We start from the raw sequence: 27,014 nt of genomic DNA on the forward strand, positions 1-27,014 counted from the left end.
GTGCGGCCGCAACGACCGACTCTGAATGAGGTCCTGAGTTTAGGTGAAAGTGAGTTTTTCGATGGTGAAGCAAATAGTTTTCTCCTCCAAATTGCGAGTTTAGAGGAGAGTTTAAGGAGAGTTTAGATGAGATTACTCACCCGAGATTGCAGTGTTTTCTCTCTTCCAAACTCACCCAAGCGAGCAGCTTGCACATACTGTATCAGTGAGATATGTGTAAGCTGCTTGTGTGTTAAGAAGACCTGTAAAAAACAGGTTAAATAATATAAAAAAATTACATAGGGTTCCCCCCTCCCCAAAGCTTAACCAAGCCCGGACTTTCCAGCCTGTCCTGGTACCTACAATTACGGGGAACAAAATGAGTAGGGTTCCGCCGTAAATAAGGTACCAGCACTAGGCTGCAGGGCCAGTCCTGGTTTTAATTGCAGCATCAGCCGTGACCGCTAGTCAGCCCACGCCAGGGATCCCTGGGGAGTTGGGGACCCCTCCAATAAAGGAATCCTCCTCTCCAGGGCACCCCTGGCCTGGGCTGATAGCCCGGGGCTATACCTGCCACCCTTGGGCGGTGGGTGGCGGGTTGATAGTGTTAGTGTGTAGTGTAAAATAAATGGTTAAATATTGTCTTTAGTTGTGGAACTACACGTACCAGCAAGCCTCCCCCGCATGCTGGTATTTGGAGAACCACAAATACCAGCATACGAGGCATTACTGGCTCACTGGCACTTGTAGTTCCACAACCAAAGCAATACGTAAATAAACACAACATACACCGTGAAAGTAAAATGTTATTTATTTATTTTACACTACACACTAACACGATCAACCCACCACTCATCGCCCAGGGGTGGCGGGGATACCCCCGGGCTATCAGCCTAGGCCAGGGGTGCCCTGGAGAGGGGGACCCCTTTATTGGGGAATCGGTATGATATCCCGGCGGCTGCATGGCCGGGTGTTCGAATCCCGGCAGCGGCAGCCTGACAAAACAGCAGAGCCCGGCAGCGGAAGCCCGACAGCGCTGGAAATCCTGATCGTCCTAAGGTAAGTATCTACTAACCTAACCCCCTTAACCCTAACCCTCCTTAGGGGTGCCTAACCCTAACCTCCCCCACTGTGCCTAACCCTAATCCCCCCTCTAAGTGCCTAACCCACCCCTTCCCCGCTGCCTAAACCTAAGTCCCCCGGGGGTTGCCTAACCCTAACCTCCCCCCGGGGGTGCCTAACCCTCCCTAGCCTAACCCTAACCCTCCCGGGAGGGTGCCTAACCCTAGGTCCCCCCCGGGAGCCCTAAACCTAACTCGTTAGCGGCGGCCGGCATCCCTTCGATCGGGATGCCGGGCGCCGGTCTCCCGGCGTCGGTAAATTGACAGGCGTCTAGATTTAGACGTCTGTCATTTAACCCTCGCCGGGATAATGCAGTCGGGAAGCCGAATGTCGGGCATACGTCAGCCGGCTTCCTAATTGCATCCCTTTATTGGAGGGGTTCCCAACTCCCCAGGGATCCCTGACCTGGGCTGACTAGCGGTCAGGGCTGATGCTGTGGCTGGGGGGCCCAGTGAAAGGGCTCCCCTGGCTGTGGCATCAGCCCCCCCCCTGCTAGAAAGGGTCCAGTGCTGGTTTTAAATATAGGGAGAACCTCACACCATTTTTTTCCTCCCTATATTTAAAACCAGCTCTGTCCCTGCTGCCTGGTGCTGGTTCTTAAATTACAGTGGAACCCTACACATTTTTTTCCATGTAATTGTAAGAACCAGGACTGGCTTTGAAGTCCGGGGCTGGTTAGTCTTTTGGGGGGGGGGGGACGTCATGTCATTTAAAAAAAAAAAAATAACCCTATTTAAACAAGTTAAAAACAAAAACATACACAAATCACAATGATTTGTGTATGTTTCAGCCAAACTCGCAGCTCAGGAGGTGAGTGTTCAAAACTTCTATTTCACAGTCAGTTTGCTACAATCTCACACGAGATTGGAAACTCGATTCTTAGTAAATTTGCAAGTTGCATCTTTTTCATCTAAAGTACTTCCTAATTTGGCCGATGGTGAGTTTTTTCAAGTTTGCAAACTCACATGAGTTTAAACAGTGAAAAGAGAGAACTCACTTCCAAACTCACTCGAATTTGTCTTTATTAAATTTGAGAGATGAAAAAAATCCCAAAACTCACGTGAGAATGCAAACTCACCAAAACTCACACAAACTCGACTCTTTATTCTTAAATTTACCCCACGGAGTGAATCATCTAGTGTGTATGCACCTTTACAAATTAAAAGTCTTTTATCCAGGTTCATACGCCAGGAGCTCAATAAACCTCTCTCAAGGACCCTTAGATATCAATACCTATAAACAAATTCATAACCTTATTAACTATGTTGTATAATTAATGTTTAAGTGTCAGTAATGAAATCACCCTCTGATTTCACGTTACTATTTCAGAGGCTCTTAACCAACATCAGTCCCAGTGTAATTGAGCCCAAACACTTGCACGAGAATCTCTGCCACATGTGCATCTGATTTTCAACAAATTGCTTTACAGCCAGTATTTAATTTACTAAGTGCATTTTAATATGCAGCAATAAGTATTGCAGAACTCACCATTTATTATTCAGCTAAATATTTGCACAGGGACGAGGAATGCAGTCGAGAAATACTCTGAATTTTATTTTTGCAAATAGAAACACTTCTAATACGAGAATGTAATCTTTATGTCTCACATTTGTAACATCTGTCTCTTTTTATATGCTGTATATGAAAAACATTGTTTTCCATTATTTTATTCTTGGCTGCTTTTTACCTGAGCCGCCCAAGAGATTCCAGAGCGGGAGGTGCTGGTTGGAGGTGTGAGGAATGTGGAACAGTGAATCGCATAATCATGGCTCCCTCCCTAGCTGTACAATTCCAGTTGACGAGATTCATTTAGAATCTCATCATCAAGCTCGAGGACCGCCCACTTCACTGGGGATCTGGGTGGGATCCAAGACGGTGGTGAACTCTCACAGGAGTGCGGGAGATCTCCCGAAATGCGGTAATCTCCCAGACATTCAGGGAATGTAGACTTGTATGCTCCGATAACATATTTCAGCTTTCCATGTTTTGAACACTTTGGGGGAGATTTTTCAAATGTTGTGGAGAGCTTCTAAAGCTGGGTACACACTAGACAATATGTCGCCTGGTCCGGCGTATCGGGCCGACGTATTGTCCATGTCGGCAAGTGTGTATGCACTGTGACCGACCATGCGCTCTCCCGTGGGTTCATTCATCGCATCCAGGGGCGCCGAGAGGGGGAGGGGGAGCGGGTACAGATTACCCGGGCCAGGGGCTTCCTGAGGGGCCCGATTCCGCCCCCCCCTCACAATAGCCCGGTACACAGCGTGAGCCGTGCTGAGGGGGCAAAGAGCGCCCCCTCCCCAGCGGCGCTGCAAAACTTTTTTTTTCCCGGGAAGGGAGCGTGGCCACACCGCCCACGATTAGGCCATGCCCCCTGATAACCGGGCCCGCCGCAGCTCTTGGCAGGCCTGATCGCATCTACAGATTGAGCCTATAGTACATGCTGCTCAATCTGTCAATTTGATGAACGACCCCATGCCTGTGTAGGCGGCTAGTGATCATCGTATCATGCGGTCATTCACCAGATCGTGCGGTGTCAGGCGACCGCACGATATGTTGTTCAGCCGGGTACACACATTGTGCGTCGGCCGGGTACACACATCGTCTAATGTGTACCCGGCATAACTGATATTTTTTCTAGCACAGCCTGTAAAATGACAGTTAGAGCCGATGTGCAAAGATCTCCACTTTGTCTCTCTCCAAGATTTGATAAATCTCCCCCTTTGTAAGGTAAATATGCAAGCCTATAAGAACATAAAAAAACCTCTTTCTGGAATAATGTCAAGCTGACCAAAGGAGAAATCTTTATGGTATGCAGAAATGCTTATGGATATTGCTGTAATCCCTTGGTGAAATCCTTCAAAATGCTTTTAAATGATAAAATGGGTTTGATATGGATGCAAATGCTGTTTTATTGAATTTTTTTTTTTCCATAAAAAGATACAGAGACATGAGGTATAATAACCAGGACGTTCCGTATCAGATGAAAGATAAGTCTGTAGCAAAACAGCTGCTGAGGTACTTTATGTGTGGAAACATTCCAGGAGAAATGCATTGAAAAAAAAAAAATATATATATATATATATGTAGATAAAAATACAGCTGGATTTCAGATGGTTGGATACATCTGTTTGCAGCATATTAGTTGTATTAGAGATGAAGGAAAATATGTACATGAATACATGCCAACTATCCTGGTGTGGGATTCTAGGCCTGATATATAGGTGGACGCAGAAGTGATCAATGCTGCGTCATCGGCCTGAAAGGGTATGTAAATGAGATGCCCACCTGTGCTTTCTCAGGTGTGCTGCATGCGTCCAAAGATGCAACATCTCTGGCGGAAACATTGGGCAGACCATGGGACATCTTAGTGACCCCTAAGGTTACTCAGAATGTCCACTGTACCTAATCTGCTGAGGCCAGTGAATCTGTGTCGGAAGACGCAGTTGTTGGCTTCGTCATGCCTCAAAGACAGGGCAGACATGCCCCCGTTTACTAAGATGCTTCCCCGCCACCAAACGGCTCCAGTGTGTCAATCACACTGCGAGAGAGTTCACAGTGCCACCAGAGCAGCAACGCCACCGCTGCAAATGCGCACTACGGCTCCGGCACAAAAATTTTCAAATGTGACATATTAAAATGGCGTCCACCTCTGAAGCTGCCCCTCTGTCTCACCCTGTCACGTTGATTGGAAAGTATCCAGGGCCGATGCAAGGTTCTCGGCACACTAGGCATTTCTTCAACCCCCAGAATTGCCCCTTATACAGTGCTCCCAGTAGTGGTCCCCCTATGCAGTGCCCCTTATATAGTGCCCCAGGTAGTGGTCCCCATATGCAGTGCCCCTTGTATAATGCCCCCAGTAGTAGTCCCCCTTATAAAGTTCCCCCAGTACTAAACCCCCGATGCAGTGCCCCCAGTAGTGGTCCCCCCGATGCAGTGCTCCCGGTAGTAGTCCTCCCAGCAGTGCCCCCAGTAGTAGTCCCCCCAGCAGTGCCCCAGCAGTTGTCCTCCCAGCAGTGCCCCCAGTAGTAGTCCCCCCAGCAGTGCCCCCAGTAGTAGTCCACCCCCAGCAATGCCCCCAGTAGTAGTCCCCCACCTATGCAGTGCCCCAAGCAGTAATCCCCACCAATGCAGTGCCCCTAGCAGTAATCCCCACCTATGCAGTGCCCCCAGCAGTAATCCCCACCTACAGTCAGGTGCATAAATATTGGGACATTGACAGAATGTTCATATTTTGGCCTCTATTCACCACCACAATGGCTTTGAAATGAAACAAACAAGATGTGCTTTAACTGCAGACTTTCAGATTTAATTTGAGGGTAATTACATCCAAATCAGGTGGATGTAAATATGTATGCACCTGACTGTATGCAGTGCCCTCAGTAGTGGTCCCACCTATGCAGTGCCCTCAGTAGTGGTCCCACCAGTGCAGTGCCCCCAGTAGTGGTCCCACCAGTGTAGTGCCTCCAGTAGTTGTCCCCCCAGCAGTGCCCCCAGTAGTAGTCCCCCCCAGCAATGCCCCCAGTAGTAGTTCCCACAGCAGTGACCCCAGTGGTAGTCCCCCCAAGCAGTGCCCCCAGTAGTAGTCCCCCCCAGCAGTAGTCCCCCCCCCAGCAGTGCCCCCAGTAGTAGTCCCCCCCCCCAGCAGTACCCCCAGCAGTGATCCCACGGCCAGCCAAACACACACGTTAAAAAAAACCTCCACTTACCTTAATCCCCGCTCCGGCGTCCACTCCTCTGTCCCCCTGGGCTGGCCCGCTCTGCATGATGGGAGAGACGTAATGACTTCTCTCCCATCACCCACTGCGGGCGGCGGAAAATGGAGCTCACGAGTGAGCTCCATCCTGGCTCCGGCAGTGGACGCAGCAGCCGATGAGAGTCTATCTGACTCTCTTCGGCTGCTAAAACAAACACACAGCTGCCGGCGCCGGCTCCTGTGTTTTTGTTATTACTAGTGTAGTGCGGGCTGCACTTATGTGCGGTACGTACTGCACATTATTCTAGAGGAGCCCTGTAGTGCCCGGCGTTCTTAGGCACCTGCCTAAGTTTGCCTAGTGGCCCTGGAAGTATCACCGCTATTGCCACTGCTGCTCGTGGACCAGATAGGGTGAGAAGCCATTGGGACACGGCAAAGTACTTAGCTGCCTATTTATAAATATTTAGAGATACAGATGATTTTCTATCTCTGCTTCTCACGATGATAGAAAATCGTCATCATTTTATTATTAAAATCTGTCCTGCAGTGGTAAGTTTTAACTTGCTGCTTTCCTGGGCCAGTCTCAGGAGATATGTGCCTGTCCACGGATGTGGAGTGCCACTGTAGGATAAGATTTGCGTTTTCTGTTCCACAAAAGTAAAAAAAAAAAATCTATAAAAATGAAGTTGTAGAAAATGGATTTAAACATAAGAATAAAATAATTTCAGTACTATTGGCCATTGAAAAAAAATATATATTTTCCAAACTTTTTTTGAATCACGGCGTCCTAGAGTATCAGCAATTTTTTTTTTCACGGCCCCCCTTGGCCTAAAGTTTCTTGTTGAGAAATTGTGAAAAATAAATATATTAATTTAAGAAGATTGTGCTTATCTGTCATCCTTAGGTTCAGATATGTGGTGGTGGACATGGTGGCACATCTTGTTGTCCACATGTTTTAAAAGATTGGCAGTCATCAGCACTGGTTTTGCCTATCACATTGACCATAAATAATTTTATTTGGTCCTCAGCCACCAACCCATGGCACCCTTGCAAGTGCCTTGTGCAGGGGAGTATCTAAAATTGGAGCAGGGTGTGCAGGGAACATGGGCCCCTGGGTCCAGGGGGGCCCCGCACCGCACACCCTGCACCCATAATAATACTTACCTCTCCGAAGTCCCACATCGGCGCGGGCATCCGGCGCTGTAAAACGACTGGAAAATGGCCGCGGTGGACATTTTCCCGTCATTTGCGCATGCGTAGTACAGGGAAAATGGCCGTCGCAGCCATTTTCCCGGTGACCTGTGCATACACCATAGACTCTGGGCACACTCTAGTGCCCAGTGTCTATAACTCTGGCGCTGGCCGCGCACAGCTCAGTGCGCTGCCGGGCGGAGAAGAGGGGGCCCGTGTCGGAGACTGCACACGGACCCCTTCCTCTCTAGAAACGCACATGGCCTTGTGCCACCCCAGGGTGCCACGGCATCCAGTTTGGGAACCATTGATTTACTCTGTTATTGCCTTAGTGAGACATAAGGGTCCATGTTAAATTGACTTCCACATGATTTGCATTAAAAATCTATCATGAGACCCAGAAAATCTTTCAACTGCGTGGACTACCGCCAACAATAGAAGTGTTATTGCTATAGGAAGTCCGATTACCGGGAAAAATCCCTAGGTCAAAGACTAACATAGTTCCTGATAAACTTGGGTACATATAGAGTTGGAGAAAATGTATAGAGATTTTTGGGTCTGCAGGACGTCTTTGTGGAAATAGGACTTTTGCAGCTGGGTATTTGCAGGTCAGTCAGTCCTCAGGTAGTCTCTAAAGGGCAGCGATAACGTCTGAGAAGGTTCTCTGGAGATAGTTTTTGTGCACTTTTTTATGCTTGCACTTGACCCCATTGTGGCACTTACATCTCCCATATCGGCACTTTATTTTCTTCAAGGAACCATCTTACTTTGTATAATTACAGTCTATTAATTGCATGCCAGTTGGCAATAACACCCATTGTACTTAACAGTTCCATGTATTTGTCTCTACATAATTATCGTGAGTCACATCACAATATTTGTTTGGATAATTTTTATTATGTTTTATTTATAATGGCACCACAAGGGCTCCATACTACCGTACAAAGGGGACAACAAGGATATTCCCCTCTCCCAGTGGAGACACCATTTTTTCATTTCATCAAATTGAAAATAAAATAAACTTGCCCATGACTTGCCCACACTACACTTAGCTCTCAGCTGGTCACTTTGTGACCCACCCCACCCATTTTAGGAACCCAATACTTGCCACATCAGGACTTTCAGTGGCACACAAAGTCTATAAACAAGGACAATTACACAGGTCTGCGATGAAAAAGCTTTTTTAACGAATTTATGTGATACTTATAGATTTTTGGCTTCGGAAGACGAAAATGACTCCCGATTTTGCATATCACATCACGTTTTTCTGCAAAACATGTATTTATGAATGAGTAATTTTTTTCATATTCTTTAAAGTAATAAATGTATTCTGCCTACATTTATTATAAAACATTGTCTTAAATGAATTCAGTCAGTAGTATAGAACGTTGCAATTCAGTTCTCGTTATAAAATTTCCCCCCGCCCAGTGCCAGATTAAGGTCCACATGGGCCTGGAGCTGAAATTTACAAAGGGCCTAAACCCCATACTGTCTAACGGAACATTGCGCACACACAACAACTACAAGGTGAGCTGGCGAAGGTGGAACCAAATACAACAGATGCAACACAGTTTTGCCCTGTGCTGGCTCATTTTAACCCCTACCACATACACACACACACACAGTAAACACTACACACACACAGTACATATATAGTACACACCACTCATACAGTACAGTATACACACTAATTGATGCTACTCATCAAGTAGCCAACATAAACTAAGCTGCTAAACTGAAGGAAGGCATTTTTACAGGCCCTGACATTAGAAAGTTAATAAAAAGATTAACATTTCGGGCGTTTAATGAATATTGTGGAGCTTTCAGTGTGGACTTCGTTCAAACAAGTGATTTCAAAATTTTTAGGCAGTGTCAAGGATCCAAACTACAATGAAATTGTCAGGGAAATGCTTAATAGCTACAGAAACCTTGTCTGCAATATGAGTTTAAAGGTACATTTTTTGAATTCCCATATTGAGCATTTCCCGAATAATCTCGGAGACTGCAGTGCAGAACAGGATGAAGGGTTCCACCAAGACGTTAAAGATGTAGAAAGAAGATACCAGGGTCATTGGGACGTCAGCATGATGGCTGACTACTGCTGGATGATACGCAGAAAAAGCTTATAAGCGAAAAGCGACAAAACGAAGTTTGAAGACCAAAAAAACCAAGATTTTTTCAATAATTATGGTTTTGTTTCTATTATTGTTTGATTGTATTGTTATTTTATTATGTAATTAAGACAAAAACACAGTGATATCATCTACACTTTTTCGTATTTCACAATAAATATGTCAAAAACAATTAAACTTCTTGTTTTTTCTTAAAAATGTATGTAACCCCCTTATAGGTAAATGTGATGCGGTAATTTTTTCTTGATGTACACAGGAGTATAATTAAGAATATAAAAGTATTATTAAAAAAGCTTTCAATACCTTCAATTTTGCAGACCTGTGTTACCAGAGTAAAGTACTATCTATCCTTAAACATAGTTTGATTACTAGGTGGGATTTATCCTGATGTTGCACATTTGCAGTGTTTCTTGCTTTGTTTTCCAATTTATAATCACAACCACTAGCCCATCACTTTATTGAATGAATGAAGATGTAAAGTTGCCTTGTCATCCACTAGACACGTTGGGGGGATCTGTGCAGTCCCAACATGAACGCTGCTTCAAGCTGTGACTGTGGTTAACAGGCTGCTAATTGCCTTGGAATTTGTCTTGAGTTCCTGATCTGTGTCTGGTCGTTAAGGAGGCAAATGGCCTAAATAAATCAGTGTAACAACAGCTGCCTTACTGCAGTGAATCATGCTGAATGTCAAATGCTTAGAATGGGATTTAACTGCAAGAAGTTAGGATGATTAATGCAACAGACATCAAACAGTTGGTAGTTTTGATTGTATTATTATAGGCAGCATTGCAGGGCGGAATCATCATCTGCATTTCCTTTATGAATATAATAAACTGACGGATGTCTTCATCAGTGATGTTCTTTTTGTTGCTGTTTCTCCAGGATACTGTTGGCTTCTCTGTAAAAGTGTGTGCTTTTTATGTACAGCACATGGGTCCATTTTTACCAGTATACACGGATCACTCATTTTCTTATATGGATTAATCCATAGTTGCCGACTTTGTGGGACTCAACTCTGGGAGATCCAGGAGCCGAGAACCGCTTCATCCTGTCTCCGTTATAAAATGCAGCCTTTTTGCTGCGGGGGTGGGACTGCGATTAACATAGACTCTTCTTATCACGCCCCTGCCTGCGTCTTTGCAGAAGTGGACGAGATCCGGGAGGGATGTGTAAACCCCTAGGATCTGGGAGAGCTCCTCTGAGTTCTGGAATTTCCTGGGCATTTCTGGAGAGTGAGCAAGTATGGGAATAATCTGTACACTTGAATGTGCCCCTGCAACACAAGTAGACCTGCCCAGAAGTTTGCTGATACCTTCACTTTTATGTACAGTACTCTGCAGCAACAGTAAAGATTAATTGCGGAAGTGCGATACGTACGAACGTGCTGAGCTTTTCTGTATGCCTTTTTCTCTACCCAGCATTTTCATGGGAGTATGATCGGTTTTGAAATTGCTCTTGGGAAATCATTCTGCACCTACTTTTGCAGAATTGTGGGTCCGACTGGAAATGTGCCTAGTGAGAAGAGTGAAAATGTCACTTCATATCCCATTCATTTATTTTTTTTTTAGATTTTCTCATTTGATTTGTGTTTACATTTTTTTAGTTTATTAGCCGAGTTATCATACATGACTACTTTTGAATCCTCCCCTCTGGAAGATTATGGACGGAAGCCTTCAGAAGGTAGAAATGGGAGATGCAGGTGACACGGCTATGAGAACCAGTTCATTGCGGCCCTACCCCCCCACCCCCCCCCCCCCAATGTGAGGAATTGGGCAGTGAGGGATGGGCTCATAGCAACGCATTTCGCTGCATTTCACATCATCAAGTCCATGGGCCTACCTTTTTACTGGGGAAGTAAATGAGATTCATGAGGTTGATCTACACTCCCAGGAGTGCTAGAACGTTACCTGAAATTCAGGAAATCTCAGAGTATGCATGTATGTTAGTAATGTGCTTTGCAATTAAAGTGCAATTGAAAGGTGCCAAAAGCATATCTCTAGTACTTGGGAAATGTTTTTTTTTTAGATGGGAAATGCCCGTTAACCCAGTGCAGAACAGGGAACACCACCCATTGAATGTACCTTTGCTAACCCTTGGTTCTCATTTACACGACCTTCTCCTGCAAAATAAAATCTTGGTTTTGGCCCGTGGCTACATAACTGGACGCACTCAGCGAGGAATGCTCCAGGCATGTCCAATTCCATACTTGCCTACTTTTAAAAAAGCATTTCAGGGAGATTGTGAAAGCAGCACCTATGAGTGCGGCGGTAAGGTGGGCTTGTACTACTACATCTGAGAGGCGTGTCATAAATTTTATTTACATCCAACCATAAACGAGTCCCAAAGTAGTTAGTAAGATCTACTTGTTGATGAAAATGCACTGATACTTTTTCAGAAAATACATGTAGCCATAGGGATCACTGTGCCTTATAACCAATGCAGGCAAATGATACTAATGATCATATTTAAATGTATATATCTCTGGAGGTTTTTTTATATAACAGCTTCATAATGGGGGTAAGGTGCAATCAGGGAGATTGCTGGACTCTTCAGGGAGTCAGGGAGATTGCTGCTATTTCAGGAAGATTCCTTGACATTCAGGGAGAGTTGGCAAGTATGGCCCAATTGCTTCAATCAGATGATTCTAGATTTTGCATCCCCATAGACACAGCAATCTTGACCCTCAAAACGTATTTTTTTTTGTAAACCATGCTGCCTTTGTGCTGTAATAATGTTACAAAGCTGCAATGGCACTGCACTTAGATACATATAGGGGCATATGTATCAAAGCTTGATGTGAGATAAAATTGTGAAATAAATATATATATATATATATATATATATCACCAACCAATCAGCTCCAAACTATCATTTCTTAAACACAGCCTGCAAAATTTAAGTTAAAAGCTGATTGGTTGGTGATATATATCTCACAATTTTATCTCACATCAAGTTTTTATACATACTGTATGCCGCTTGGGGGGTCTATTTACTAAGCAGTGTTAAGAGACAGAGTGAAAAGTGATAAGAAAGTGATAAGGTGCCAGCCAATCAGCTCCCAACTGTCATTTTTTAAACAAAGCCTGTGAGATGGCAGTTAGGAGCTGATTGGCTGGCATCTTATCACACTCTTGGTGTGTTACAATTTCACTTTTCCTTTCTTTGACCCCTTTAACGTTTGCAAGTTGTAAGCCCGTAATTGTTCAGAGATTTATGGGGATTTAATATTATGCAGAATCACACTGTAATGTAGCAGTAACTGATAGTGTCAAACTATAAAACAACGCACTGCTGCCTGGATTCCAATTCATTGCAAAATGTTGAATCCTCAGTGGTAGCCACGAGTAACATAACAACTGGAGTGTTTTCCCGCTGACACCGAAAACAGAATGTCATTACTTCAGTGTGTAAATTCGTGGAGCAAACAAACACACAGAAAACTTAACCCTTATGCTGGGGTGGGGGGCCTGGCCGTGAGAGGGTTAATTGCCTGTAGAAACACACAGAGCAGAATGAGTAATGCTATATTTAAACTGACTGCACTATATATGGTATAATGAGTGCTGATTGTGATCATTTTTTGTCAGATGTTTAGATAATGTGAATGGCTACCTTTTACATTGACTACATCCTGGCCGAGCTACGAGCCGGTCTATACATGGCTCCATCAATCATAATTACGGTTTGTTTTATGGAACATAAAGAAATGTCCTTTTACATCAAACAAAGTCAGCAGAGACTGATTACATAGGTTCACAAGGTGCTCTGTCCCCAATGTTTTGACAGTTTTCCTGTTAAAGTTAAAGTAAATTGGCAGTTATTGTGCGCAGTTAATGTCTGCATTTATTCTTTTGTCTACGTTAAAAGCCCCAACAATGACTGTTGCGCTCGGCTATATATCATATTTGTCATGGTAAAAAGCTTTGAATTATGACACAACACAGCAGATGGAATAGTCTGTTTTGGGTGGAATGTGATTTTAAGGTGGGTGTAGGGGCTGGCTCTGCTATTCTTTACAGTTATAGAATAAAGTACTAACTGGAGGTCATTTATGAAAGGCTAAGCTGTATAGTACAAAATCCTCTTTGGTTATTCACCTCGATATGATGTCCACTGCCTCAAACGTTCTTCTCCAATTGCTCCATGCTATACTGTTGTACCGTAGGTGGTTCTAGTGTTTAGTTACTAAACACTTCAGTAGATTTACAGCCACTGTGACTGGAGGAAAGACAGTATGGGCCGATCACTGGCCGATATATTGGCTGATCAATTCATCGGCCAATACATCGTGCCCCCGTCGGCCAGTGTGTACAGATGATATGTCTGTGAACGACGTCGTTCACAGACATATCGCATAGGCTGTGCTGCATAGCCGATGAACAGATATGTCTGCAGACATATCTGTCCATCGGCAAGTTTGTACGAGCGATCAGCCGATCGCCCGTACACAGGGGCGCCGAGAGGGGGGGAGCCACGAGCGGGTACTAATTACCCGGGTGCGGCACAGCTCCCCCTCCCTCTTAGATCACAGCAGCCCAGCACACTCTGCTGTCTGCTGGGCTGCACTGGGAGACTGTCCGAGGCTGCTAAAGCAGCAGCCGGAGAGTCTCCTATGCCAAAGGGGGGGAGCGATTATGCTGATTGCGCCCCCTCATTGGCTGTGTGCCGGGCTGAGGGGCACACAGCGCCCCCACCCCAGCGCACTGCTCCACAAATGTTTTTTTTTTTTAAGGGGGCATGGCCACGAGTTCCGCAATTAGGCCACGCCCACTACCCACACGAAGGCCGGCCCGACCCACTGCAGCATGCAGATGATGGTTGTTCAGTGTGTATCACTCAGTCTGCAGATATATCGCTATATTGTGTACCCACCTTAAGCTTCTGTGTCTGGCAGATTGGTACCTGCTGAGGTTGTGCCATGTGTATTTGTGCTAATCACATACTTGCCAACTTTTCTGAGCTGAGGACGGGGATGGGGGGGGGGGGTCTCTGTGAGTCAGACCAAGTCATCATGCGCTTCACCCTACTCTGACACAATGACAGAAGTATAGTCACCATGCCTACCCACCTTTAATTTGATGATGAAAAGTAAAGCACCACATCATAGTCGAAGCGTCATGCTGTGTAATGCCAGCCATAACTGTCTGTCTGTGAATTAGGTTGATTGCCAAACTCTGTTGGGCGTCTAGGAAATCACCAATTGTTTTGTGATTCCCCAGGACTCCCAAAACAATGTCTCATCTGAATGTCTCTGATATTTCATCGTGGCTGTCATCTCGCCACCTCAAACTCAATCTTTCAAAAAGATAATATTTCTACCAGCCAAGAGTACAGTAGATACCGACCGGACATATATATATTTTGTTAACAACGCAACAATAAAACCTACCCCTCAAGTTCACTGCCTAGGTGTCATTCTATCTGTATATAAATGTTATATAATCTAAGAAACATATCCATAATATGCTCGTATATCACACAAGACACTGCAAAAACTGTAATTAATGCACGGGTTTGTTATCTCCCACATTGAATATTGCAATATCTTCTTTACTGGTCTTCCACAAAACAAACTTACTGTGAGCGACTGAGTCTATACAAAGGAACTTGGTGTGGAAAAAGCAGTGGCTGCTGCATCGAAGTGAAATAGAATCGAAAATGCTGTCTAATACAAGTATACCAGAGATATAGGGCTGCTGTCAGACAGTGTGAGCCCAGTACAGATGAAAAGCAGGGCTCTCTTGACATGCCCAATATTACGAACATGCACCTCATGCCCCTCAGGGGATGTAGTTTGGAAGCCAACGGTCTAAATCCCAACCGCCGGCTTCCAGAAATTCTAATCCCGGCATGGTACTAATGACAGGCGTCTAAATCTAGACCCCTGTCATTAACCAGACGCTGGAAGACCAACGCTCAGCATCCCGATCGAAGTGATGCCGGGCACGGACAGCCACAGGGGGGAGGGTTAGGTTTAGGGCTCCCGGGGGGGACTTAGGGTTAGGCACCCCCCCGGGAGGTTAGGGTTAGGCTAAGGGAATGGGGGGTTAGGGTTAGGCACCCCCGGGGGGAGGTTAGGGTTAGGCACCCCCCTTGGGGACTTAGGTTTAGGTAGCGGGGAAGGGGGGGTTAGGTTTAGGCTCTTAGAGGGGGGATTAGGGTTAGGCACCCCTAAAGGAGGGCTAGGGTTAGGGGGTAGATTAGGTTAGCGATACTTACCTTAGGGACGATTGGGATTTTCACCCTTGCCGGCTGCCGCTGTCGGCATTTGAACCACCGGACATGCGTCCGTCGGTCATACCTACTACACCCCCCTCAGACCTCTCCTCATTCAGAAATTCCCACATGACACACACGTACACACACATAATCAATGAAAAAATAAGGACTACACAAAAGTTCTTTATTCAAGAAGTAAAGTTCTTTTTTTGTTTTGTTTTTTTCTCTCCAAACAGTAAGGTTATGTTAAAAATCCTCGAACATGTCCGACTAATCCGATCATTGGTCAGCCGCTTCTGGCAGCAGTGTAGAAAACACATTATGTACAAAATGGTGTAGTCATATAATTAGCAAAAAAACAAGTTTGCAATACATCTACAACTAAGCAAAAAACTAATATGAAGAAAATTATTTATATTATTAATGATCTAAGTAAGCAAATCTTGTTGGTAGATGTCTTGTAAATGCCATAGGAAAAAGCGAGTATATATCACTTAGCGTTTAACCAAAGATTGTCATCAAGTGTATTCAGAGGCGTACTGGCACATCTTTGCACTCCGGGCAGGCGTGCTGCACTCACACAACCCATTCCCCTACACCCAGTTCTCGTTGTGATTTCAACTGCATACAATACCCCTCCTCGGTTCCCTTTCTTATAATAATAATAATAATAATTTTAGTTATATATTGCTTTTCTCCATAGGACTTAAAGTCGCTTTACAGACATCAGAAGACATGAAACATCATACATGCCGACATTCATTTCCCTCCTTCCAGGAGGGAGCTGAATATCTGTGCACAGCGGGGGGCATGGCCGGCGATGACGCAGTTTTAGGGGCGGAGCCACACAATCGCGTCATTGTGGCTCCGCCCCCTCTTCACAATGACGAAAATATCGGCATTGTGCAGCAGGGGGCGGGGCCACGATGACGCGATTCAGTACGAATCGCATCATTGGGCCCCCCGCTGCGAGGGTTTCTTGTAGTAGTTGGGGGGGGGGGGCAGGCGGCAGCCGAGAGGCTTGCCTCCCTTTCCGGGGGGTCGGGAGCGGCACCCGATATTCGGGAGGCTCCCGACCAAATCAGGAGGGTAGGCAAGCCTGTGGTACATTGTACAAGGATTTGGTGTTGCAAAAAATAGAAAACCACACCGAGATAATTAAAATCAACCGAAACCTAGAGAGCACAATAAGCATATTGCAGGGTTGGTGCAGACATTTTGGGAAATAACTTCCATGGGTTATGTATTCCACCCACAAAGGTACCAAATGAGGCAGCCGTATTGGGCGCACTACGTAGGATTACCCTGGGTGGAATAGGTTACTCCTAGAAGAGATGACACAAAATGGGTGGTTGCAGCATCCTGATGCTAGGAGTAGGGTCCCAACATGCGTAGGTTACATCTGGCAGGGTGTGCAAGTAGCGGAAGTATAACGTCCAGGTGGAGAAAAAAAATAAAAAAGAATAAATGGTGACCGCATTTTAAGTTAAAACCATGTTAAACTTAATCAGAAATTAAAAAATGATAGAGTGATCTGCAAAAAGCCACAGATATCTCCAAATGCCCACTCCCCACTTTGGACATTAAGCTTATAGGGTGGTTAAGCAGTTCCTGCTCCAGGTAACTGAGTGCTTTCACATATACCTTGACAGTTACTAATTGGTGATTAGCAATTGGCTGAATTAGTGAATCGATTAGCAGACACATGTGTGACCATTCATGTGTGGTGGAGCACCAGGGTGTATCAGAGAAGGATGTGCTGATACACCCCAGGTAATGACAGTTGTTGACTTATTGCATCTGTTTGACACATTGTATTGACTTATGCTGGGCATACACTATACAATTATCGGTGCGTTCTGCCTGAGATCAGCGGATCGCCCCGATAATTGTACTGTGTTAAGGCGACCAAGGGTAAAATATCAATTGGTCGGGCATGCCGGATCATCCAGCATGCCCGTCTGATGCAATATTCTGTAAGTTAAATATTGGCTGAATCAGGCAGTGTATGCCCAGCCGCAGCTGACTGGCAGACATTTCCCCTGTACCTTCACAGGGAAGGAACGGGGAAATGCCTCCCCTGGGGGCGGAGCGCAGATATCGGGGCCACTACACTGTGAGATATCTCACAGTGTATGCCCGCGATATCTGCTGCGTCAGGCTGCCAGATAAAATGGTCGGTCTAACAGACATTTTATCTGACAGTGTATGCCCAGCATTAGGATTTATTTTTTCGATATTTAAAAGCTCAAACAGTAATTGCAAGTTTACTATTTTCACCATCATTTCTTTTTCTTTTTTTCTTTTTTGCAGGTCCCAAACTTTATCAACACCACTCTCCCGACAAACGATCAGGTTACTGCTCAGGAGATAGACATTTACTTCAGACAGGAGCTCATTTATAAAAGGAATGAAAGGATGGCAAGAAGGGTGATGGGCCTCCTGAGGGAAAACCGGGACAAGAGTTTCTTCTTTGCCTTTGGTGCAGGTACTGTCTAAGTTTTACAATATACAGAATTGTGATTTACATTGAAATGAAATATAAAATTTCAAAGCCCGAATAATGTGTTTTACACTTTATTACAAGCCCATGAACCTAAAGGCATACTTACCGACTTCCTATAAATACTTTCAGCCCGGAGAGCTGCTGCTGCAGGCTGGCTCGAGGGCGGGGCCGGACCGTTGATATAATTAGGCAGGGCCGGCTCAAGGTTGTTCGACCAGTGCGTTCGAACAGGGGCGCCACGCATTGAGGGCGCACCCCTCCCAGCCATTCCTGATTTCAGCAGGATAGTCCAGTTTTTCGAGCACTGCCCTGCTGTTCCACCCGCGGGACGAAGTGTCCCATGGGCGGTCGGGAGGTTGGGCACCTCCACTGCCGCAGCTGTGCAGCGGTGACGGCCTCGGAGAAGAATGGATGCCGTGCGCATCCATTCAGTGCAGGGAGAGAGCTGGGGGCAGCCCAGCTATGACATAATGCTGGGTTCGCCCCCAGACTGACGTTAAATGGGAGGCGTGCCATACAGGCACACCCCCAAATAGCGTCATGTAGGGGAGTGACCTATGGTAATTAGGCCACACCCCCTATTATGTCGCATGCGAGGTTTGGGGCATCCGGGTCCCTCTCTGCACATGGCGCGGCTCCTGCTGGAGCCGGCCCTGTAATTAGGCCTCGCCTCTTTCCAGGGGAAAGTCCACGATTCGTGGGTCCGCAAAGAGTGGGCGCTGCTAAATGATGCAACTCATGCCATTTAGCCCCGCTCCCCCCACGCGGACCCGCAAATTCTCCCCATTCTGCCCGCTTCACTAGGAAATTCATTGCGGGGTAAAATAATGTTTGACCTCCCTTAGTCTTTGCAAATGTCAGCCATCGTCGGCGAACAGTTCTTTCTGCAAATGTTCAAAGGTACTTTCATTACAAAAAATGTTTTATTTTGTTTTATTTGTACAGAGAATTGCATGCTTTAGACATAGTTTTATGACAGTTTTTGCATCTATCTCCCTTTTGCCTCCTTGTATTGTGATCCATTATATATTCTACTATAATAAGAACATTGGCCCTCATTCAGAGCCGTACGCTCTGAGCAGAGCGCACGCTCTGAATGAGGGCCGGGCTCCATTTTCATTGAGCGTCCTCCTGGACGCTCGTATAGCTGTGGGTCACCACCCACAGGCTATACGAGCATGCATTGTGATGGTCGCGATGGTCGAGACCATCGCGACCATCGAATTTGCGAGCCGGAGCCTGCGGTTGAGGTTTTCAACCGCAAGCTCCGGAGTGATTTTGGCTCTATCAGAGCCAAAATCACTCCCACTGACATCACTAGTGATGTCAGTGGGCCAGCTTCTGACGGGAGGCGTTCCCGTGGGAACGCCCCCGTCAGGGAGGCACGCCCCCGGCACGCCCACCAAAGGGGGCGTGCTGTCAATCAACATTGACAGCACGCCCCCTTTGATCGGACACAACGAGCGAAGGACTTTCCTTCGCTCGTCGCGTCTGGCGCATGCGCACGACGGAGCTCCCTCCGTCGTGCGCATGCTCAGTCCATAACATCGACCCACTTGCGAGCGGACAGCCGCTCGCGAGTGGGTCTGAATCAGGCCCATTGTGTCTGTTTGTTCCAAGTTGGCGCAAAGACTACAGAACCGGTTTCCATGAAAACTGCATCATTTTGTAGTGGAAACTCCTTGATATAACCTGCGCGTTGTTTCCTCTCCATTCGTCAAAGCTGAGCAATAACAAAAAACAACATTTATTGACATCATCAATGCAAGAGAGTGACACCGTGCACGCGGCAGATAAGGGGAAGGGGGAGAGGTGCTTTGGGCCCGGGCTCACACAGTGACATTGGTGTGAGTTGTGAGTGAAGGTGCTGCTGCCACCAGTCTGTATAGCGCTGCTGGTCATGTGGGGCACTCCCTCCCGCGACAGGGCCCCTATGCAAAAGCAATAGAACTATAACACCTCAATTAAAAAAACTGTTGGCAGAAGCTATTTCATCGTGGGCAAAGCTGCAAGCAACAACGAGTCCCATATACACGGATTTTGGGACATATACAATCATACAATAATAAATCAGTATTATAACCTTTTTTTTAAAGTTGTTTGTAAAAGCCAGAATCATCCACCAGAAAGATGCAACATTTGCCATGACCCTAGGAATTGCGGGGAGAGCTAGGCACATTGTTACTTATTATCTCCTTAGGCCAACTAGTTAAAGCGCAACAGAATATTTTAACATTATCTAAATAAATGTTAATAAATAATTAAACTAGGAAAATTGAATTATAATACTAACAGATTATATACAGCCAGGACAGCCAAGAGCTAAATATATAACGTGCAACTTCAAACTGTTTTTATCTTATTAGATCTCTTTAGTGCATTATATCTGGCAATCATTTATTTTGGTCCTCCATCATGTTCAAATTAGCATAACTTTATTAGGCTTTGTCTGTAGTCAGGAAGAATGTACTGAGCAATGGGGAAAATGTACAGTATGAAGCAGTGAAAACCCATCTTTTCTGTATTTTTGCCAAAAAAAGGGATTATTGCTGCTTCTCCAAAATGTATTGAAAGGGAGACTGTGGAGATATCAGAGATTTCTCCAGCAGCGCCATCAGATTCTGGTAATAACCCCGCCATGAAGCATGATGTCTTTTAATACACAGCACCATCTGAGTATGGTGCTGTGGTTACTTACCAGTCCCAATGCCGCCTCTAGATGTCCTTGTGTATGCACATTGCCATTTCTCGGTTTTGTGAGATGTCGCATGCGTAATGCGTCCACACAGCAGCCATTCTGTATAGGGATGGCCATCGGTGGTGTAACCATCAATGGTTACAAACTATTCACTGGATGACCATCGATGGTTTCACAAACCGATGGTCATCCCTGTCTTTTGACTGGCTTGCTTTTGATTACATTTCAGCGCAGTCGTGCGCATGCGTGAGACCCGCTACGACCGACAGCGCTGGTCGTAGCGGGTCTCGATCCAAAGGGGACGAGCTGTCGATGTTGATTGACAACTCGCCCCGTTTAGAAGGCGGGCCGGGGGGGGGGTGGCAGCCCAAACGCCTGCCGTTTGGGGGAGGCCCCACTGACATCACTAGTGATGTCAGTGGAGAGCTTCCGGCTCAGACAGAGGGCCTGATTCAGAGCCAGACGCTATTTGTGCTCGCTCGTTCAGAAAAAAGGGGTGGCTATTCAAATGAACCGTTCGCTCTTTGCGGTCTGTTCACGCCTCTAGGTCTGAACGAGCGAACCAAACATGCGGTCGTTTTTTTTAAAACTACGCCCCCTGGCCGCTCGCATCCTACATCATGTCCGCTATTTATTAGATTAATCGAGTACATCGACCAGCGTATGAACTGCTCTCTATTCTTGTGGTTGGTTTTTCCTACCCCAATCTTGCGAGCAGTTCTGACTATAAAATAACCCAGTGACGTGGTCAGTGACGCTGCTGTATTAATTATGCACACCAATAAAACGCCCGTTTTGACCGTTAAGCACGCCTGCGTTCGGATCTCCACTCCCCGTTTTCAAGCACCTTCCCCTGTTACCACCCACATACGCCTCCTCATGTCACTCCAAATAGCAGGCATTCGCTATTTATCGAACAAACGATTTTCGGCCACACTGACTGGTTCGCGCATGCGTATTACGATCCGTACGCATGCGCAGTTGTGCAAACATCGCTCGGAACGAACAAGCGGCCGCTTATGAGCGGCTCTGAATCAGGCCCAGAGCCAGAAGCTCTCCGGGGCTTACGACAAGGGAGACCCTACCCTAGGGTCTCGTCGTAAGCCCCGATGGTCGCGATGGTCTCTGACCATCGCGACCATCACCGAAGCGGTCGTTAGAGCTGTGGGTGTTAACCCACAGCCTAACGACCGCAACAGAGGCGGGCGGTCAGGATGCAAGTGGCCGCCCAGTTTCTGAGCGACCGCTTGCATCCTCCGACCGCCTCTGAATGAGGCCCTTTAGCTTTGCGATGTATTTTTGTGCAGGTCGCTACGGAGGGCTGTGAGAGTACCTCGGCGCACTTTACTATTTTGAGTTTCGTACTAACCAAATCGTGACACACTCTTGAGCAGAACATCAAGCCAGAAGGCGATTTCTTTCTATTGCATATTTCCTGAATGATGAGGGGGAAAAAAAAAAGTTTATTCATAAAGCAGCCAAATTTTGCTTCATTCCATGGAAACCATTTTTTTTTATCGAACCCCATGGAAAGAAGATGGCCTGCCAAAAAAACAATGAGGCGTTCAAAGTGGGATTAAACTCGGCGTTCCCCACTTCAAAGGCAGTAAGGTTGGAGTCCTCTTCTGAATGCAAATCAGACATCCAGAGCTGACTGCAAAGGAAGATTATACCCCCGGCCCTTTGAGATGGTAACAACCGTCATTCACAGGGCCACTGTCCCAGCTGGAGGTACCATATGCAAATAGGGAGCATGATCAAGCTCATGTTATACATTTGCTGGATTACAGGACTTGACAAAACGTTTCCCCTTTCATCTCGGTCCTGCAGACAAAGATTTTTCTGTTCCCCGTTAGTTTGACGGAAGCAGTACAGGCAGATCCATTAATATTAATTATAGAATTAATTCAGAATACGTTCACACAGAATGTTTCCTTGTTTGGTTTATAGAAGGAGACCATGGGCCATGCGTGATCCCTGCAGTGCTGTCCAGACATTCACAAGAAGCCTTCATTCTCGGGGGGGAAACCCGCTCTTATCTCACAGAGCGGCTGCTCCGGCACTTCCTAGACAGTACAGCTGATCTTGTTGTGCTAGCTGTGGATGAATTCACATTTAACCAGATGAATAGTGAAGTCTGCTATATGTTTACTCTATAGATTTAAATGTATGTGCTCTTTAAAGTAGGGGCATGCTTGCAAAGAAATTGCAAGAAGCTGAGACATGTGTTATTATTAGCTAAAGTAAATTTTTAAATGGGAACAATCTTTAAAAAAAAAAAGTTGCATTATACCTAATCCTACAGGTGTGTCCTTACTAACCTATAGTATGATTCAGCCAAATAGCACGTTTGACACACCACAGAGCTTGTTACACAGATTAAATGAATATATTTGTCAATGCTTAGGGTTGTACATCTCTTGCAGGAGGAACTCCCTTATCTGTACGTTTAGTTTGATTATCACCAGTGAGTATTTCCACCAAACCCATACTAGGTGCAAATTATATGCCTTCTTTCCATGGTGCTGTGTCATTGTGGGGCTGTACCTTGGTGTTGTGTCAGTGTAGGGGTGACCCTTGGTGTTGTGTCAGTGTGGGGGTGACCCTTGGTGCTGTGTCAGTGTGGGGCTGAACCTTGGTGATGTGTCAGTGTGGGGCTGAACCTTAGTGATGTGTCAGTGCGGGGCTGAACCTTGGTGATGTGTCAGTGCGGGGCTGAACCTTGGTGATGTGTCAGTGCGGGGCTGAACCTTGGTGATGTGTCAGTGTGGGGCTGAACCTTGGTGATGTGTTAGTGTGGGGCTGAACCTTGGTGATGTGTCAGTGTGGGGCTGAACCTTGGTGATGTGTCAGTGTGGGGCTGAACCTTGGTGCTGTGTCAGTGTGGGGCTGAACCTTGGTGCTGTGTCACTTTGGGGCTGAACCTTGGTGCTGTGTCAGTGTGGGGCTGAACCTTGGTGCTGTGTCACTTTGGGGCTGAACCTTGGTGCTGTGTCAGTGTGGGGCTGAACCTTGGTGATGTGTCAGTGTGGGGCTGAACCTTGGTTATGTGTCAGTGCGGGGCTGAACCTTGGTGATGTGTCAGTGTGGGGCTGAACCTTGATGCTGTGTCATTGTGGGGCTGAAGTTTGATGCTGTGTCAGTGTGGGGCTGAACCTTGGTGATGTGTCAGTGTGGGGCTGAACCTTGATGCTGTGTCATTGTGGGGCTGAACCTTGATGCTGTGTTAGTGTGGGGCTGAACCTTGGTGATGTGTCAGTGTGGGGCTGAACCTTGGTGCTGTGTCAGTGTGGGGGTGACCCTTGATGCTGTGTCAGTGTGGGGCTGAACCTTGGTGCTGTGTCAGTGTGGGGCTGAACCTTGATGCTGTGTCAGTGTGGGGCTGAACCTTGATGCTGTTTCAGTGTGGGGCTGAACCTTGGTGCTGTGTCATTGTGGGGCTGAACCTTGATGCTATGTCAGTGTGGAGGGTGACCCTTGGTGCTGTGTCATTTTGGGGCTGAACCTTGGTGCTGGTTCACAGCTGACTGGATGATACTCAATTTCAGCCATTCTCACGTTGATCATTTTCCATGGGATTTAAGATACTCTTAGTAAGGAGAAACCTTGGAGTGAGTATCTGGCAAACCGTGTATGCAAAAAGTCTCCGTATGATTGTTTTCTGCTTCCTAGAGTTTTTCTTTGTTGAAAGCCTAGAAATAGATCTAAGCATAAATGTCTATAGAATAAACCGAAAGGAGTGACAAATAGGAAGCTACTAGAGTTCGGTAAACTATGGGCCTGATTCAGACCCGGTCACAAGCGCTGAGCGCTCAAAACCGGGTCGATGTTTGCCCACTGGGCATGCGCACGATGGAGCCGCCTCCGTCGTGCGCATGCCCAGTGGGCTGACATTGATCCGGTCACGAGCGCTCAGCGCTTGCGACCGGGTCTGAATCAGGCCCTATATTCCAAAAATAAGGGCAATACCTTAACAAAAGAGGACCACTTTTACAATGTTTGGATAGGTCAGGGGAAGGCAACCTCCGGCACAACAGCTGCTGTGGAACTACACATCTCAGCATGCCATGCCACATTTTTATCAGGTCTTATCAGCAAAACTATTGCAGGACATGCTGGGATATGTAACTCCACAGCAGCTGGAGTGCCACAGGTTGCATACCGCTGGGATAGGTTATTATAGGTGCACCCGCTACAATTGTCCATCACATGCAACCTGCTGCAAAGATAATATTATTTACTAAACAGAATGGAGAACAATGGTCTTTGGGCCTAATTCATTATAGATCGCTATTGCGATTGCAGCTGTGATTACGAATGCAGACCCACTGCAAAAAAATGCTAATGTTTGCCATCACAATGCCGTTGCAGCCCAACATAAGGACGCCCGCTTCCCCTTACTCACATCCGTAATACATTCCAAGTCTGTAAAACCATCGGTAACATCGAGTACCATCGGACCCTCACGCACAATTACAACAGATCTGACATTTGCTAATCTCTTCGCACGCAGTGAAAGCTCAAGCTCCATATGCAATCGCAGTGTCAAATTTATGCACGACCCTGTAATAGCGTTCAAACGCACTGACACGCCTGCGTTTCCCCAACCCCCCCCCTTGTCAACACCCCCAAACGGTCACTTCCTGTCATTCACTCTGCGATGGGTCTGCGTCTTCACTGCGATCACAGGGCCTGATTCAGAGCCGGACGCTCTGACAGAGCGCTCGCTCTGAATCAGGGCCAGCCCTCTGGTTTTTCAGAACGGCCTCCTGGCTGCTCGCATAGCTGTGGGTGACCACACACAGCTATAGCAAGCGGCCACAATGATGGTCGCGATGGTCAAGACCATCGCGACCATCGGGCTTGCGACGAGACCCTTGTGGTAGGGTCTCGTTGCCGCAAGCCCAAGAGTGCTTTCGGCTCTAACAGAGCCGAAAGCACTCCCACTGACATCACTTGTGATGTCAGTGGGGCCGGCTCCAGACGGTAGGCGTTCCCATGGGAATGCCTCCGTCTGGGCAGCCACGCCCCCGGCCCGCCCACCAAAGGGGGCGTGCTGTCACTCAACATCGACAGCACACCCCCTTTGGTACGAGACCCGGAGTGACGGTTTTCCCATCGCTATCCGGGTCTCGCGCATGCGCACGATGGAGCCGGCTCCGTCGTGCGCATGCGCACTGGCCACCATCGACCTGCTTGCGAGCGCATAGCGTTCGCGAGCGGGTCTGAATCAGGCCCACAGTGTGAACACAGTGGAGCCATTGCTCATGCACAGTACGCACTAATCGGACGTCTGCATGCGTAATCGCAATAGCGATCCGTAATGAATCAGGCCCTTTGTTTGCAGTGACATGCACTATAGACAGTTGTCCTCGTCAAACACTTGGTGAATGGTGCAGAATTTATTTGACCCAAGCTCGTACCTCCACTGCATGTCCTGGATACCTGATACCCTGACTCATATGTCTTGTGCTATTACAGTAGCCTCAAATCACCTTCTGCCGGTGGGAGCATTGTGACAATACAACAAATGGCACTACATGTTGGCATATATACAGCTGGTGCTCCTAGCACTGAACGTGCAGAATATGACACCCGGCCTCCGAGAATCCACATACTCACTGCTGAGCCAGCTCTCCAAAAACAGCTTTCCAGGGCCTCAAAGTCCATTTATCCTGTCCAGATGCACAGGATTAATTATTTAGACAGAGTTGGGACTGTCAGAGCCCTGACAATCCCCATCAGAATCCACAGCTTATGCACTTTGTTGATTTTTCTTCTCTTTTTAATCTCTTCATGATTATTTTGCTTGTTTTACTATTTTGAGTGGAACAATGTGCACACTCTTTGTGCTTTAATATTTCGGCGTATTGTGTATATTCGGTACCTAATGTTAACTTGCAGCTGTGGTAGAAGAGTTTGGCCATTACAGGGACAGACGGACATTTTGACAGATTCTTTTATTTTCTTTTGTGGGAATCTCCATAGTATTCAGTTCGCAAATATCACATAATCTGAAGCGAAATATAAGATCAGTCTGAAAAATTGGAACAATTTACAAATTCCCACTACAAAATCTTTTTTTTTTTTTAAATCCTGTTTTTTACAATGAGTTCCCATCTGGGACACTGACCAAGATTGTTGGGTAATGGGTACACCCACTGCAGTGTCAGTGGAGTGGAGTATAGATGTGTACACATACATATAGCCTGTCACAGCCGCTTACACTGTAACGTAGCATTTCACATGCAGATGCACCCGCAGTTGCACACAGAATATAGACATGCCTCATATCATTTTACTCAGCAGAAGCTGCTTGTGATGGCTCTCACGCATTATGTGTAACATGACTTGTAGCACACAGAGGCTAGATGTATGTGGACACATCTGTATCTTTTAGCCAAGTTTGCAAACTATGTGATGGGATTTATCAGGGCCGGCTCTAGGTGTGTTCGACCAGTGCGGTCGCAC

At 46.5% G+C, this 27,014-nt stretch overlaps 1 protein-coding gene across 1 annotated transcript in view; it reads left to right on the forward strand.

The window, feature by feature from the left end:
• The window catches only part of TRABD2B (TraB domain containing 2B), a 363,603-nt gene that overhangs the window by 166,819 nt on the left and 169,770 nt on the right, over positions 1–27,014 (forward strand). The window contains exon 4 of the mRNA XM_088479349.1: positions 17,653–17,827. Within this exon, the coding sequence (XP_088335475.1) occupies positions 17,653–17,827 (175 nt within the window). The remainder of the gene's footprint in view (positions 1–17,652; positions 17,828–27,014) is intronic.

The sequence above is a fragment of the Taudactylus pleione genome, unplaced genomic scaffold (assembly GCF_031769625.1).
Source record: "Taudactylus pleione unplaced genomic scaffold, aTauple2 ptg000230l, whole genome shotgun sequence".
NCBI lineage: Eukaryota > Metazoa > Chordata > Amphibia > Anura > Myobatrachidae > Taudactylus > Taudactylus pleione.